Below are 15,699 nucleotides of genomic sequence, written 5' to 3'. Positions count from 1 at the left end.
GCTCTGGGCTTTCTCTGGTGGGGAGGGGGCACTTGTGTGCACAGCTGCAAAAGGCTGTAGTGCAGAGGAGAATCCCACAGCTCTGCCAACGGCAAGGTAGATAATTTTGATTTTTGTTTTACTTTTGCTGTGTAGCCACCCACTGGCATAATTCTAGGGTTGCTGCTGCCTGCAAGCACTCCCACTGACAACTTCCTGGCGTGGTCTCATGGTCTCACTCTGGGGCTCTGCCTTCTCTCCTTATTTTCTGCTTGTGCTCTCCAGATGCTCTTGCACTGGCCCTCCCTACTTCCTTCATTTCTTCTTGCCACTGGCTGCCCCCAACCTCCAATATTCTTCCTTCTTTCCCTTCCCTGGCTTCCCTGCCAACCAGCAGCTGTCTAGACACCCGGGGATTTCAGTTACCAGTGTTTTTTAACAACTGTGTATTTAAATCCACCAAACCTGCCTAGATGGGCCAATTTGTCTCTGGAGCTGGTCATGTCCTCAGTCCAAGTTTCAACCTAGGCTGTCCAGTTGCTCCTGGCCACCTGGGCACTTGAAATATGGCCCGTGTGCAGCCCAACTCAACAATGACACCACAGCATCTACTTTCACAAAAGAAAACAATAAGAAATCTTAAGTCGTGACATGTTAGACTCAAGTAAGTATTCCCTGCCATTGCAGAAACTTTCCTTAGAGGTATGCAGTGATGTTTGAGATAGGACAGTGCTATGGCTTTCCTCTTTGTGACTGCCAATGCTGTGGGTCTAGATAAGGTAGCAGGTTCCATGTGGAATACCTGATCTTCCTATCGTGATTGACTTCCTGTGCCACTTTTCTTCCTATGTCCCACCTAACGGGTACCCTGTTTCCTGTTGTGCTTTTTCTTTCTTTCTTATCAATAGGGATACATTTCCCAATTCATTCCCAAGTTTTTCTAATGCTGTTCTATCCAATGGGAAAGCTTCTACCACATGTAATGACTCAAATCTAAATTCACTAAATAAACTGAATGAACTTCAGCTCCTCAGACCCACAGGTCACATTTCAAGTATTCAGTAGCCACATGGCCAGTAGCAACTGGACAGCTTAGGTGAAGACCTTTGCCATCACTGCAGAGTGGTATAGGATGGCAAAAGGAAGACCGCGCATATGCCATATGCATGCCAGATGCCAAGATCCAGATTTCCAGACAGAACTCTGTTCTCAGCCCCAGGGCCTGAAAGACCACAAGACTCTCTTGTGTGTTAGCTTACCAGACACAGAAATCAGTAAGATGCTGGCAGGTTCTCTCTCACTCTACCCAGCCCATGGCCTCTGACCAATCATCTCTTGTCTTCTTTTTCCCCATCCTCTCTATGACTGATGCCAGGACGGAGTCGGTGGCCGAGAAGATGTTGACTAATTGGTTCACTTTCCTCCTCTACAAGTTCCTCAAGGTAGGATGAGTTGAGGACAAGTTTCCAGCCCTCCTTTCTCTCCTGAGTGTAAGCCTTTACCTCTTGAGCCTACCCCACTATACTCTACAACTACTGTGCCCATTCTTATGGAGCCTGATGCATCCAGCACACAAGAAATGCAGTTCTTTATTATCAGGGAACTGAATTGAAGAGAGCTCTCTGTCTGGTCCTAACTTTCGAAATGACACCCTCTGTGGCTAGCTCCTCCCAAGTGAGAAGATGTACCACTGAGATGGTTCCATGTGGTCCAAAAGCTAATTTCCCATTTTTAGCTGAGCACAAGTTACCTGTAAGTTCCCGGTGTCCTCTCCACTCTCAGCATCCTCTTCTTCCTCCTAGTACCAGACTTATGGAAGCTGATTAAAGGTCCTAGGGTAGGCACATAGGGCATGATGCTGCAGATAAGCAGAGGATGCGCCTGGGAGGTGGAAGAACAGAGCTGCTGGGCTTTCAGGCTTTCAGTGGACCAACCTCTGCTTCTTAATTGGTTAAGAGAGAAAGCAGGATATGGTGGGGTGGAAGAAAGAGCAGAATGGGAGGAGGGAGAAATGAAGGGTAGACTTTGGACAGGGGGCAAGAAGGAGCTGGATTACCTGGGTCTACAGAGCCAGGGCCAATGCACATCTGAAGATTATAGAAAAGGAAATGGGAAAAGGCATCCAGAAAGCAAGCAGGACCAGGAAAGCCAGAACAGTGGGGTGTGCCCTACATAACTTTGATCCCCAAGCTCTAATGGTGGGATTCTTCTCTCATGCAGGAGTGTGCTGGGGAGCCCCTCTTCTCCCTGTTCTGTGCCATCAAGCAGCAGATGGAGAAGGGCCCTATTGATGCCATCACCGGAGAGGCCCGCTACTCGCTAAGTGAGGACAAGCTCATCCGGCAGCAGATTGAATATAAGACCCTGGTGAGTATTTTCATTGCTCCCCTAGCTCTGGTAGGTCAGCTCTGTCCTGAGGAAGGAAAGGCAAAAATGCAGAGCAAACCATATTTCCAACTTTATCTGCTGCAGGGCCCAGACAGGTGCTGCCTTGTATGCGCCCACACAAGGGAGGCTGTTTCCTGTGGCCAATGCACCAGGCTATCCCAATGTCTCAGCTATAACTCAGTGACACTTCAGCTGGTGTATGGGTGTGGATCAAGACAGGTGCTGAATTGATTAGTCAGGGCCCAACAGGGTTGAGGGAGGAGGTGATAATAGTAGGGACAGATGCTCACACAAACCTGGTCAGATCCTATGGCCAGGTAGGGGTCCTCTTAGAACAATGCTGTTTCTGCTAGCTGGAAGTCCATTCTGGTTTTCCCATTCCCATCTTTTTAAGGAGCCCAGAATCCCAGCAGATTGACCATCCGAGTTGCCAAAGGCCCAGCCTGTTAGGCTGCTGTGCCCTCTTAGTTTTCAGCTCACAGGAGAAAGTCACAGACTACAATAAAGGTGGCAAAGCGGGAAGACACCAGAAATAGAGGCTTGAATGGATTTCTTAGTGAGAGAAAAGTATGTTTAAATGTTTCTAGTTCCACTTCCACCATCCCCTTACAACACAATGAGGTATGAGCACAATCATACCCTGTCCCCAAATTGCAGCAGTCTTTGTTCCACAAGTCAAAAGATTCTGGCCAGCTAGTGTCAGGTGGCAGACTTGCAGAGAGTGAAGAATTCAGTAGGCCTGGCTGTTCACGCATTAAGTTGGAAACATCTGGGAGAGAAATGGGAGATTGTTTTGCTTAGGGATGGCAGGATGGTAGGGAAGGTTGGTCCTACATCTGAAGGGGATACTCCATCCAGTGATGATGCAGGAAGAGGTCCTGTACCGGGACAGACAAAGCAGCAGAGACTTCCACTGAGCAGGTCAAATGCAGAATTGGGAACTGAAGGGATGTGCAGTGACTGGAGGAACCCCAGGAGCTCTGAGTTTGCTGGCAGTGACCTTGACCTGCAGGAACTCGAGTTAGCACAACAGCAGGACTCATATTACCTGAGAGCCTACTGGAGTGTTAGACACTCACCGGGTTACCTGCCAGGGAGCTTGCCAGAAGACTAGATGCCTGCTAGGTTACCCTTCAGTGCTAGATACCTGGGAACTTACTAGAGTATACGATACATACCTGATTACCTGCCATGTGTGTCCCCCAGGAGCCCACTAGTTGTCTACATGTCTCTGTCCTCTCCCCTCCCCAAGGGAGCCTACTAGAGTGCTACACTCCTTCCCAGGAACCTAATAGAATGTTAAATGTTCCCTGCAAGACCACCAGATGGCTAGAACCTTCTTAAAAACCTTCAGAGAAAGTGCCAGGCAGATGATTCTGAAGAAGTTAAGAGGCAGGAGTAGAAGATGTGTTTCAGAGCCCAGGACCCTATCCTTTGTGGAGCAAATGCTTTTTCTTTCAAGATCAGTCTTGCCTGTGAAGCATGCAATGACAGATCACCCTTAAGTATCAGTCTCTGCTCCATGGTCCTTCTGGGAAAAAAAGTTCAGACCAGGCCATTCTGCTGCCTAGGGGAGGCTGAACTGCCCATCAATGGCCTGGCAAAAGGACAATATGGTGGCTAGAGCAGAAGGGAGGGATATGGAAGGTTCTTCGAAGGAGAGAGGATTGGCTGGCCCTTGTAGACATTTAGCTCAGAGGCCCAGCCTCTCATATTTTCAGTTCAGGACATTTTGAAGGTGAGAGTGTGATTTTTTTTTTAAAGATTCAAGCTTGTTTTTTTTTTTTTCTTTCCTTTCTCTTAATGGAATAAGCATGTTCCCCATTTGTGCTCATAGCAGTCTAGCTGCTAATGAGAGGCAGGACTCCAGGGCCAGGGTTCTGATTACCACCACATGGAGCAGGAGGAGGGCTGGTGTCTGGTTCTGCAAGCCAGATGGGACTATTGGGAAATGGTTACTGGGAGGGGCCTGGGGGGTTAACTTCCAAGAAGAAAAGGGACAGAAGGCTCTACGGACAGGGGAGTAGTTGGGAGCCCAGAACAGCAGGACTTCTGGCCTCAACTCCCCCAACACCCAGGCCTCTCTGATGATTCTTACCACTATTCCTGTACCCCATAGTTCCCTTCCTGTTTCACTGGGGTCAACCCAGGGAATCCCCAAAGCATCAGCAATATAGAAAGAACACACTATAAGGATGGCTAGTGGACAGCTTTGAACTTCTTTAAGGAAGCAAGCAGCTGGTGAAGCAGTTCTAATTTGCTCACCTCTTTCTGAATGAGAAGTAGAGGCCCTGCACCACCAGTGGCCTCATCCCCTGACCAGGGCTTCAGGTTCACAGCCAGGGAGGCCACTCACAGGGCCTGAAACTGTGGTTTTTTTTAAAAGGCACCTTTCTATACTTAAAGAATACATTAAGTTCTAATAGATCCAGCAGCCTCCAATCGTCCTGAAACACTTTCCAAAGCAAAACTATTAAATCTTTTAAAACAGGAGCTCAGTTTCTCATTAGTGCTGAGCATGTATGTGAGGGTATGTTAGAGAAAGAGAGAGAGAGAGAGAGACAGAGACAGAGACAGAGAGAGAAGGGTGATTGTGTATTAGTGCAACAATAAAGGGTGACACACAGAGGTGGGGTTGAAGTAGGTAAGGGTCTCAGTGTATTGATGGGGTGTCCCCACCCCGCACACAGGTGTACAAGTGAGACTACACATGTGTGCATGCTTCTGTGTTGCTCTGTTATAGACCCTCCCTCACTCCCATCATATAATGGCATCATTCTTTATAGAATACTGTTCCCCTTGAGAAATCTGAGCATCTGTACGAATAGCGTGCAGTTATAATTAAGCGTGCAGTTTATAATCCTGCCGTGATGTTGAAGACATGGTATCATCCTGTCTCTCTGGAAAGGATGGAGTTGCACTGACCCCTTCTTACCCCATCATGGAGAGAAGCCATTCATGAAGGATCTCAGGGTACTGTTGGGATCTGGGAGCCCTTCCTATTGTTCTCATTCATGTGACCTCTCCCTGTCACCCTCAGGTCCTGAGCTGTGTCAGTCCAGATAATGCTAACAGCCCAGAGGTCCCAGTGAAGATCCTCAACTGTGACACCATCACTCAGGTCAAGGAGAAGATCCTAGATGCCATCTTCAAGAATGTCCCATGCTCTCACCGGCCCAAAGCTGCAGACATGGACCTGGGTAAGAGGGACGGTCTCCAGGGCTACCCGTAAGCCTCATCTTGGTCAGCTCCTGCCTTCGCTGGTCAGCAGTAGGTAGATCAGAGCTTCAGGAGCAGTAGATAGAGGCAGGCAGGCTAGGTTTGCCTTTACAATCTGCTTGGAATTAGTAGGGGCAAGGCCCATGAGCCTCAAACAAAAGAGAGCCCAAAGGTCACCAGGCCTTCTGTTGGTGAACCTTCCTGGCAGGGAATGCCTCTGCAGTGCTTTGAGTGGCTGAGGGCTGCGATTGCAGGGATCGTATCTGAATGCAGGGATATAAGGGCAAAGCTACTCTTCCAAGTCCCTGTGGCCAAGGTCTCGACACTGCCTTTGTTCCCTCCAGGCTCTCCCTCCCCTCTGCGCTGTGCCGATAATTTTTGCTGAACACTCACAGCTCGAGGGATCTAGGTCAGCCATGGAGGATGGAGAAAGAGTGTAGAGAAGAATGAGATATGACGTCCTGCTGTGGAGCAGGATGACACTGTGTTTGAGGGTTCTGGGAAGAGGTAGCCTAGCCTGTATAAACAAGGGCAGGCCACCCAGAGGCGGTTGTACTTTGCCTGACTGCTCTGTAGAATGTCACTCAGGGGATATCCTCTGGAGGAGGCTCTGATGAAACCAGGATGGAAAAGGGCAACTCCAGCATTGTTTGTGGCACCTGGCTCTGAGGCCTGGTGTCCCTAAGCCCTTGCTGTGTGACCTTGTCCAAATTACTTAAACTATCTGTAGCTTCCTTTCTTTGCCTGTGAGGTAGAGATGATAACAGCAACGACTTTACAGTAAGAGTGAAGCAGGGGGGTGACACACTGACAGCTTTTCATGTGGCACACCTGGACCCTGGGAGAGGGAAACTGCTGCTGAGGACACTGGCTGTGGATGTTTGTGAATTCTGGGTATGAGGAGGGCGTTGACTCCAGGCAACATAGGGGCAGGGTGAAAGACCCCCAGAAGCCCTACACATCCATCTGGCCTCTAAGCTGGCTTCCACTAAGCTAAATAGGACAGATGGGCTTCTGTGATTTTACTCAAATCCAGGGTGATTTCTACCCCTCCCTCCAACTTCCACTTCTGGCCACATTCTGGTGCCTAAAGATCCCGAGCCTCAGGAAGTTCCATTAGCTCCTTGAATGTCTAATATCCCCTCTTAACCCTGTCTCCTCCCACTAGGCTTAAGACTAGATGTGTACAGAACCCTGTGCGCCTCTTCCTGAAGTAGTGTCTCTAAGTATCTTGTTCTTAGGTCACAGAGGAGGCTTTGCAGCAGAGGGCATAGGTATATATCTATGTATCCCAGGGCACCAGTCTCTAGAACTTGGGTGTGTGACGATATGTATTTAACCTATGTCTGCTGCCATGAGGGACTCCGTAGACGAATGGAGCAAAGGGCCTTGCTGGAGAGTCAGGGGGAAATGAAGTGGTTTCAGAATGGAAGGCTCTGGCTAATCTCTCCATTCCAGAGCCTTCTCTAAATGGCTTGAGTGGGAGAACCAGGAATCACCCACATTCCTTTTCATACTTTATCTGTGGGCCCAGGATGGGGCCACTCCTCAGCTCCTCAGCATCAGTATCTGTGAAGTAAGTGAAGGTCTGGGAAGTGGTAATGAAGAGTAGGAGTGCTGGAGGATAAAGGGAGTCCTGAGTGTGTCCTGTGCTTGAGAACATGGTGGCTTCCTAAGGAGGCAAACAGTAGCCTGCTCCAGAAGAACAGCTCAGTCACTACTAGTGAGTAGCTGATACATTAAGAGCCAGTGGGTGGCTCTGTGAGCTGAATTCAGGCCTGATGTAGTTACGAAGGATGGGACCAGTGTTTTATATCGGACTCCAATCACAGAAACTGTATCCCTCCTGTACTTGTTGGCTATCCTGGAGAGACTGGGTTGGGGTTAATGGCTGCTGCTTATGACTGATCTTCCCTTTCTAGAGACCTCCTACCCTGTATGTGGGAGAGGGAAAAAAACACTTGCTAGTTTTAGAGAATTGCTTCCCTCAGAGATCAGAGGATGCAAACCCATCAAATATGTCTTCAGTGAAGAAATATAGTGTGTCTCTTGTAACATGTCTCATAACCACAAATGGGAGCCATCTAGGATGGAGGCTATAGTATCTAAAGAAGTCATTTTCCTCCATCCTTTAGGTGAGAAGGGAGCCTAAGAGATGCTTAATCCTAGGGCCCACTGGAAATTGACTGTACTCTCAACCAAAAGGCTACAGAGTCCCTAGAAAGTCCACTTCCCTCCAAGCAAGTGGGTTTCTCATACACCCTCTGGTAGCTCATGTCCAAGTGCCCAGAGCAGACTTCTCCTACTTTGGTGTTCTTGAGGTTGCCCCAAAGAGATTTCTTTTCTTTGGTGTCACACCACTCTGTAGCAAGGAGGTTACGGTGTGGATCCATAAGCCAGTGTAAACTCAGGACTCATAATCTCACCAGTGTGAACCCAAGATGTGTCCCAGGAGAGGTGGGTTTCTGCTGTGTCTTCCCAAGGGACTCCTTGCTCAGCCTCACTATATCTCTTATCCCAGGATTCCCTCCCTCCTTCTGTCCCTCCCTCTGTCCCTCCCTCCTTCCTTCCTTTCCTCCCTATGTCCCTCCCTCCCTCCTTCCTTCCCTCCCTCTGTCTCTCCCTCCCTCTGTCCCTCCTCCCTCCTTCCTTCTCTCCTTCCTTCCTTCCCTCTCTTTCTTTTATTCAGATTAAAGCAGGAGTTTGCAGCAGCCTCCCCAACCCGTCTTTGTTTTTCTTCAGACCAAAACTAGTTGCAAAGCGTAGAAAAGGAAGCCTCCTCAGAGAGCCAAAAGTCATTTCCATGCCTGCCCTTGTCAGGGAGGTGAGGTGAATTATCCATGTAGATGAAAGTGCTTTGAAAGCTTAAATCAAGGTATAAAGGGAGATGTTATTGTCACCACAAATCAATCTATGCCAAGGGCCACTTGGCCACCTGGGACACAGACTAGGTGAAGTCTTGTCAGCCCATGCTAGGCAAAGCCAGCACAGCAGAGCACCCTCCACTTCTCCTTGAGCCTCTTGCTCCCACAGAGAAGGGTGTCTCACACAAGCTGCCTCTTCTCCCCAGATGACCATCCCCTTTCCCAGACTCGACTGAAGGAAGAAGTTGGTCTGATATCCATCCCCAGCATACTTCTCGCTGACATGAAATAACTTTCATCTTCCCAGCAGCCCAGCCCGCAGCTGCTGTCCCCAGCACATCTACTCATGACTGCTTGGGTTGGGGTCCTCCCAGCATTCCCTTCATCTCTGCATGAGCCTTGTCCAGACCCAGAGGTTAAAGTAACTATGTGGGCAGTTGTGACTGGCAGGGATCCAAGGGCAACAGAGCCAATATCCCACTGTACAGTGGGATAACCCATACTCATTTGCTGTCCCATTGCTCGCTACCAGTGCTATGTTCTACACTGTACAGGAGATCTGTACTAGATCATACTAGATCATACTAGAAAAGGCAGGCTTTGGTCAGATGACTTAGCCCAACTGTAGGCTCTGTATGTAAGTGCTCCAGTGTGTTTAAGCTAATTTTTTTATTTTTTTACTTAACATATGTTTCACTTATGATGGACTTATCTGGGCATAGCTCTGGTTAAGTTGAGGTGTGTGTGTGTGTGTGTGTGTGTGTGTGTGTGTGTGTGTGTGTGTAAGGGGGTTGAGTCTTATACATAACTGATCATATGATTTTGAGGCCAGCAAGTCCAAACTGTCCAAATTCTACAGAGTACACTGGAAGACTGGAGGCCCAGGGAAGAGCATATGGCCATCTGCATACAGAATTCCCTCTGTCTCAGGGATGGCCAGCATTTGCTCACTACAGATCTTCAACCAATTGGAAGAAACCCACCCACATTCTAGAGAGTAATCTGCTTTACCCCACGTCCTGGGATTTAAATGTTAATCTTATATACCCATACTTCACAGAAAGGCTGAATAATGTTTTTTACCAAGTGGCTGGGTATTAGAACCCTGCCAAGGTGATACATAAAATTCACCATCACAAGACCCAAAGTGAAGGATGCAGGGTCAGCCTGGATTACAGACTCTTGGGATGTATGAAAATAAAGATAATCACAGACAGATGTTTTAAGAGAGTGGGGTTCTTAAAGCACAGTGTCTAGGTGCCACTCCACCCTGAATATATGAGCTAACCTCATCAGTTCACCACCCGAGATTTGTTTGGATCTCAGCTCTTCAATTACCTAGCCGTCATCAAGACTCTTATATATCTGTTGTAAAACCCTGCCAGGAGTAGTGACTAGGCAACTAGGAGACTAGGAGAAGCCTGTCATTTCTCAGCATAGTAGCAGGGGCAGCATGTTTTTCTCTGTGAACTAAAGAACTCTTCTTGATACCTCCATCTACTCCCCAGAGGGAAGAAGAATGTTTGTCTTCAACAAATAGAGAATCAGCAGCCCAGAGAGGCACAGTACCTAGGCCAGTGGCACACAGCAAGGAGATGGAGAGAAGACCCATTTTCTCCCTGTAGTCTCCTCCATAGGCCTTTCTTCTCCCTCGGTTACCGCCTGTGACCTCCAGAGATTCCTCTGGTTTAAGTCGATGCTCTGTCAATAGCCCCTGGAACTCTGCCACCCACTCCGTCTTGCCGCTGAGGTCATTCTGAAAGGATTTTTTTTTTTCCAAATAAGAAATCCCTGAATGGAATAAAAGATACACCCTCTTCTGAGTGAAATATAAAGAGTTCACGGCAGCTGTCTCTCCCCCGTTTGCATTTTCTGCTGGCTGATGAGAAGGACAGATAAAGATAATGGGATTTCTTCTTTTTTTTTTATTTTGCCTCCCTCTCTCTCTGGAAGGTGGAAGTATAACAAATTGGATTGTGAGTGAGTCTGTCCTCTGTCACTGGTGCCCGGAGCAGGGCATGGACCTGTGGGGTGGAGCTGTGGGCAGAGAGGGCTCAGCCTGCAGTTTCCTCTTGATACATGAATATGAATGCCAGGGTCACCTTCCTCCCTCCTCATGGTCACCACCCGCCTGCTCAATTCTGTTTTGACCCAGCACACTGTCTGAAGCCATTGTGTATCAGAAATATCCACTGATGCCAAAGTTGTTACAGCCTTGTGATCCCAGCTGTGGAGGAGGCTGAAGCAGGAGGACTCCCAAGTTCAAGGCAGGTATGCCCAGGCTACAGAAGGAGTTCAAGGCTAATCTGGGCAACTTATAAGACCTTGACTCAGAATACAAAATGAAAATGAAGCCTGTGGATGTAGCTTGATAGTGGGATGGTGCTTGCCTAGCACAGATAAGACCCTGGGCTCAAAAGTCCCCTGAGCTGTGGCTGGGCTCTCTTGCCTCTCCTACAACTTGCCAGGGCAGGGCTCTCCACAGTTTACAAGACCTATGTTGCATTTCTATTTTAGAAATTGCTCCTCTTCAGCCTAAATTTCATAGACCGGTCACTTTCTACTTGCTGTCACAAGTAAATGTCTTCTTTTTAACAAATTTGTTTTAGGTGGCCACCTTCCCATCACGGGGCTTAGTCTTCTTACTCTTCCCTCTGGTTTTTCAAAGGTCTACAGATTAAACATAGGGCATTCTACATTTTAGACAAACATTCTACTAAGCTATATTCCCAGACCTCTTTTTACCTTTTGTTTTGAGACAGAATCTCCTCTAAATTGCCCAGGCTAGCCTGCAACTTGCTCTGTAGCTCAGGTAGACTTTAAACTAATTCTCCTGCCCAACCTCATGAGTAGTTCGGATTACAGGCCAATAGTCCCACAACAAGTTTCTAAGCCCTAAGTACTCACTCCTACCCTCTCGGAGCTTTTCCAAACTTACGTGTGGTCCTTATCCCACAGGGGAGTGGGTATAGAGAGAGTTGGACCCTTTGCTGGGTTGCCTTGACCTCACCTGATCACAGGTGTGCAGAAGAGAATCTTATCTCCTCTTGAAGGATCCCATGGGTTCTGTGTGATGGGAGATAAAGCGTTTCTGGAGAGGGACTCTGCCACAGAGCCCAGGGGGTGAAAGTTGAGGTACCTGTTGGAAAGTAGAGCCTTTAGGCTATCTATTTTGATCTGTCTTTGCCTGTCAACATTAGCCCTTTTGAAGCCTTCTAGGACACGACCCTCTGAGACTGACCACAGGAGAGCTGGGCTCCAGACTGTCACAAAATATGAAGGATCTCTGCCTGGAATAGAACAATGAAATAAACTATGCCACTATCCCTTCCCTGCTTCTCTCTGTGTGTGTGTGTGTGTGTGTGTGTATGGCTGTGTGTGTGTACGTGTACACACATGCACATGCACGTGCATATGTGTGTATACCCATGTATCCATAAGCCTACCTGTAGACAACACTTCAAGGACCAGGGCAGGACCTGAATCCTGGGAATGGTTTACCCTTCTCTATGTAGTACTTGCTGTTGAGTACAGGACCCCCAGGATGCTGACTAAGAACACTCTCTGTTGCAGTGGAATTTAATTGGGGGTTTCTACCCCACCTTAGATCATGCAGTTCCCAAGTAAAAGACACAAAACCTTTATATTTATAATTAGCCTTAAAAACACTAGACCTGGGCAGATATCAACCCTCTGTGCTATTTTTTCTACTTCCCTGTCAATAATCCTGAGATATCACTTGCCATGCCCAATCTGGGCTGCTTTTACTCCCGATGGCCAACCCTCATGGCCATGTGCTCACCATCCACCTATCCCATGGAATTTTCTCCTCCGTTCACCTCCCCGCTCTCCTCCAGGTTTCTCCTCAGACCCCCAATCCAGGCAACTGAAGCCCCGCCTACTTCTCTTCTGGCCAGCTTTAGGCTGTAGGCATTTTTATTCAGCCAGTAGTTTTAAATTACAAGGTTCCATAGACTCAACTGGTGTAGGTGAGGATTTCCACGTCCCTGAAGATCTCCTCCTCAAGGGCAACCAGATCTTGAGGGCCAGTATTTAGCATTACAATACATGGCAACAGACCAAACCTCATCAACTCTCAGAGACAATATCCCCTTCCAGGTTGGTTGGAGGTGATTTCTTCTCCACTCAAAGCCTGAATCTCCACTGCCAACCATGTGTCTCCTCTACGTTTTGTGTACATACAGTGTTCCCTTCTTCCAGCAGCAGCTCCAAGTGCTGCTGACTCATGTCTTGAACACTCCTGTGATCTATGTTCCAACCCCTCACCATCTTTCCTCGCCCCTCCCATTTCTGCCTTAAAGAAAAATAGCCCCCTTTTGCAGGGCTCTCCACTCTCATTGTCCTATGTCTGGCCTCTACCCTCACCTTTCCCCAAGCAATGGCTTTCAGCTCAACCTCACATGCCATGGTCTGGCCTACTGGATCATGTGGGCATCTTCTGATAGCCAAAAGTCCCTCAGGTCTTTCATTCTAATCTATCTATTCATACTTATAGATTCTTCAAAGGCACACAAGTGCCACACTGAAACAGAACACCCAGCTCTTGTCAGCTAGGCGGAGGCACACTGTCCCTTACAGTCCAGTTGGGTGGCCTTTTCATGCCTGGCTCTTCTCAGACAGTGCTCCTGTCTGTCTCCATCTAGCCTCCCTGGGGAGCTCAGTAAAGGTGAGGTTCTTGATCACCTCTGTCACCTGTCCTGACTAAATTGCTCAGACCCACCTTGTCACCAATAAATATAGTTTGATGAGAGTGGACCTCTGAGACTTTCCATGCTTGGCCTTTCAATATGGTAGTCACTGTAGGCTCTTTTTCCAGATGGTATGTTCCGTGTTCTCATCTGCTCAAGGTTTTGTCAAGAATTACCCAGACTCAAGGTTCATGTCACTGACTGAACTTGGCATATCACTCAGTACCTGAAGGAGGTTTTCTCCATCACTGAACTCTAAGGGCAGCCTTATATGTCACAGTGTCTACCAAGAATACTGCCATTGGCTGACTTGTCATATTATCCCTTGGCTATCCTGACATGGTCACCTCATACAGAGTAAGACAGAGACATAAAGAGGAGGCTTTTTATTTTTAATTTTCATTACATTTTAATTAATTTATTTTATGTACATATAGTGGGATTATAGAAGCACACGTGCCATCCCAATCCACTGTTGATGAAAGAGGACCTGGGGGGCTGGGGGCTGCTCTTGGCAGCTTCATTCCTGGGACTGTAACAAAGAAGCAAGGCCCATTACACACATGGAAGTCAGAGGACAACATGAAGGAGTCAGTTCTCTCCTTCCACAATGTGTGTCCTGGGGATTGAACTCAGACAGTCAGGCTTTGCGGCAAGCACCTTACGTGCTAAGCCATCTTACCAGCCCAAGAGTGATTTTTTTAGTCCTGATTTTCACCAGCTATAGTAAATGCTCATTTACTGCAAAGAGAACTAGGGATTTGGAGATCTGAGCTCTCTCTCCCTTTTACTACTTAAAACAATACCTAATGTTTAACACGCACAAAATAAGGAGTGGCCCCTCCCAGGGGCCTCCTGAGCTGACACATGCAGTATGGGGTCCTGGGCACTGTCCCTCATATCTTAGATGCAGGCCTTCTCGACCTCCTAAGTTCATCTAAATTTATCTCTCCTAGTGTGCGGTAAGAGTTTATGGACCCAGCCCATACAGCAGGAGCAAGCTGTTCAAAGGACAGGGAGAGCGACTGGCTTTGACTTTTGATTTGGCGTCTCCTCATTGCCTGCTTTCCTCCCTAGAACTTAATGGCTCATACTTCTATCAAGGCAAGCTCGTGAAATGGGACAAGAACATCCAGAAAGCCAAACCCAAGTCCGCACTTAGATTTTTCTGAGACATACCAAAGACATTGGAAATAGATTAGTATTTATTTGGTGGAGAGATGACCAAACAAATGAAAGAGTGAGGGGCAGTGATAGCCTGGATGAATGACTGACAGTGTAGCTCTAGGCCTCTAGAACCTGAGTTTTCAACACAGTGGGAACAAGGGTATATGGAACAGTTTATGGACAGGAAGACAGAAGCCAGAGCCAGCCTCTGGGAGGCTCCAAGACAGGATGGAAGGTTGGTCAATGTGCACATGAAGTGGAAACTGAGCCCTCCAGTAGAAGTAAATGTGGAGACTCTGGCCAGGGAGAAGTCCTGGGGAGCAGTTTCCTTGTCGGTCTAATGAAAGTCTATCTGGAAACTTGGGGGTACCTTCCAGTTGTACCTCCTTATTCCCCTCCACCCAGAGATCAGCTCTGTGGCCAATGGGTGGGCCTTGCTTCTTTGTTACAGTCCCAGGAATGAAGCTGCCAAGAGCAGCCCTCAGCTCCCCCAGGTCCTCTTTCATCAATAGTGGATTGAGATGGCACGTATCTAGACTTCTAAAAATGTTTCTGATAGTTTAGGCAAAAAGCACATAGCAAATTTTCTATGTAAGGAGTAACAAATATAACAGGCTTAAGGGCTCTTAAGGGCTCTGAAAGCAAGGCTAAGTACCCCTGACTCATTTTACAGTCTTTATGTCGGTATTTAAGGGGACATCCCTAACTGTTTGAGATGAAAAGACAATAGTTGCCACCTCCCAGGCGCCTACAGATACACCTGCTCAAGCATGTGCCTGGGTTGGAGATTGTAAGACTGGGTAGCCCAGAGGCTTTTTCCTGTAGCCCTAGACCCTGAGACTAAGCACTGACATCCATTCTAAGTGTGTGTCTTGCCTGCCCACTGCCCTTACCAGTGTCTTGGCTGTGGGGAAACACAAGGCCATGCCGTCAACGTGGCAGGACATTGTGGAAAGGGAAGCTCTAGGCCCAAGGAGAGTAGCCAGTGAACTGTCAGAGCTCCAAAGCTCCAAGTGGGAGCGTAGTCATGACAGTGTAATTCTGGCCACAGTTGAGGGTACAAGTCCCTCCTTTTGTTTCCCTTCCTCCCATTCCCAACACACATGGCTTGCCTTAGGTGACAGTGCCTGAGCTGTGTCCACACCCATCCTCTGCTCTGAGGGACTCTTTTTGTGGACCCTGAGTGACCCCTAAAGGGGGGTGAGGGAGACTATGATGTCCCATGAATGGGAACTCAGGGGACCGGTACACTGAAGCACAGCCTGGCGTGATGGCCTCTGCGTCTGGCTTCCTGAACTGACCTGCTTTTCATTCTCCCAGTTGCAATGTTGGTGGAATGTGGGACAATAATCAAAGACCAGGTCACACGTCTC

General features: G+C 48.0%; 1 protein-coding gene across 1 annotated transcript in view; it reads left to right on the top strand.

Moving 5' to 3' along the window:
- Positions 1-15,699, top strand: part of Plxna4 (plexin A4) — a gene marked incomplete at its 5' end in the record, with an annotated part of 162,376 nt that overhangs the window by 127,162 nt on the left and 19,515 nt on the right. The window contains 3 exons of the mRNA XM_028781690.1: positions 1,355-1,421; positions 2,200-2,346; positions 5,408-5,567. Coding sequence (XP_028637523.1) covers positions 1,355-1,421; positions 2,200-2,346; positions 5,408-5,567 — 374 coding nt within the window. The remainder of the gene's footprint in view (positions 1-1,354; positions 1,422-2,199; positions 2,347-5,407; positions 5,568-15,699) is intronic.

The sequence above is a fragment of the Grammomys surdaster genome, unplaced genomic scaffold (assembly GCF_004785775.1).
Source record: "Grammomys surdaster isolate TR1022 unplaced genomic scaffold, NIH_TR_1.0 514, whole genome shotgun sequence".
NCBI lineage: Eukaryota > Metazoa > Chordata > Mammalia > Rodentia > Muridae > Grammomys > Grammomys surdaster.
The sequence above is the reverse complement of the archived record's forward strand: the minus strand, read 5'-3'. Positions and strand labels throughout refer to the sequence as shown.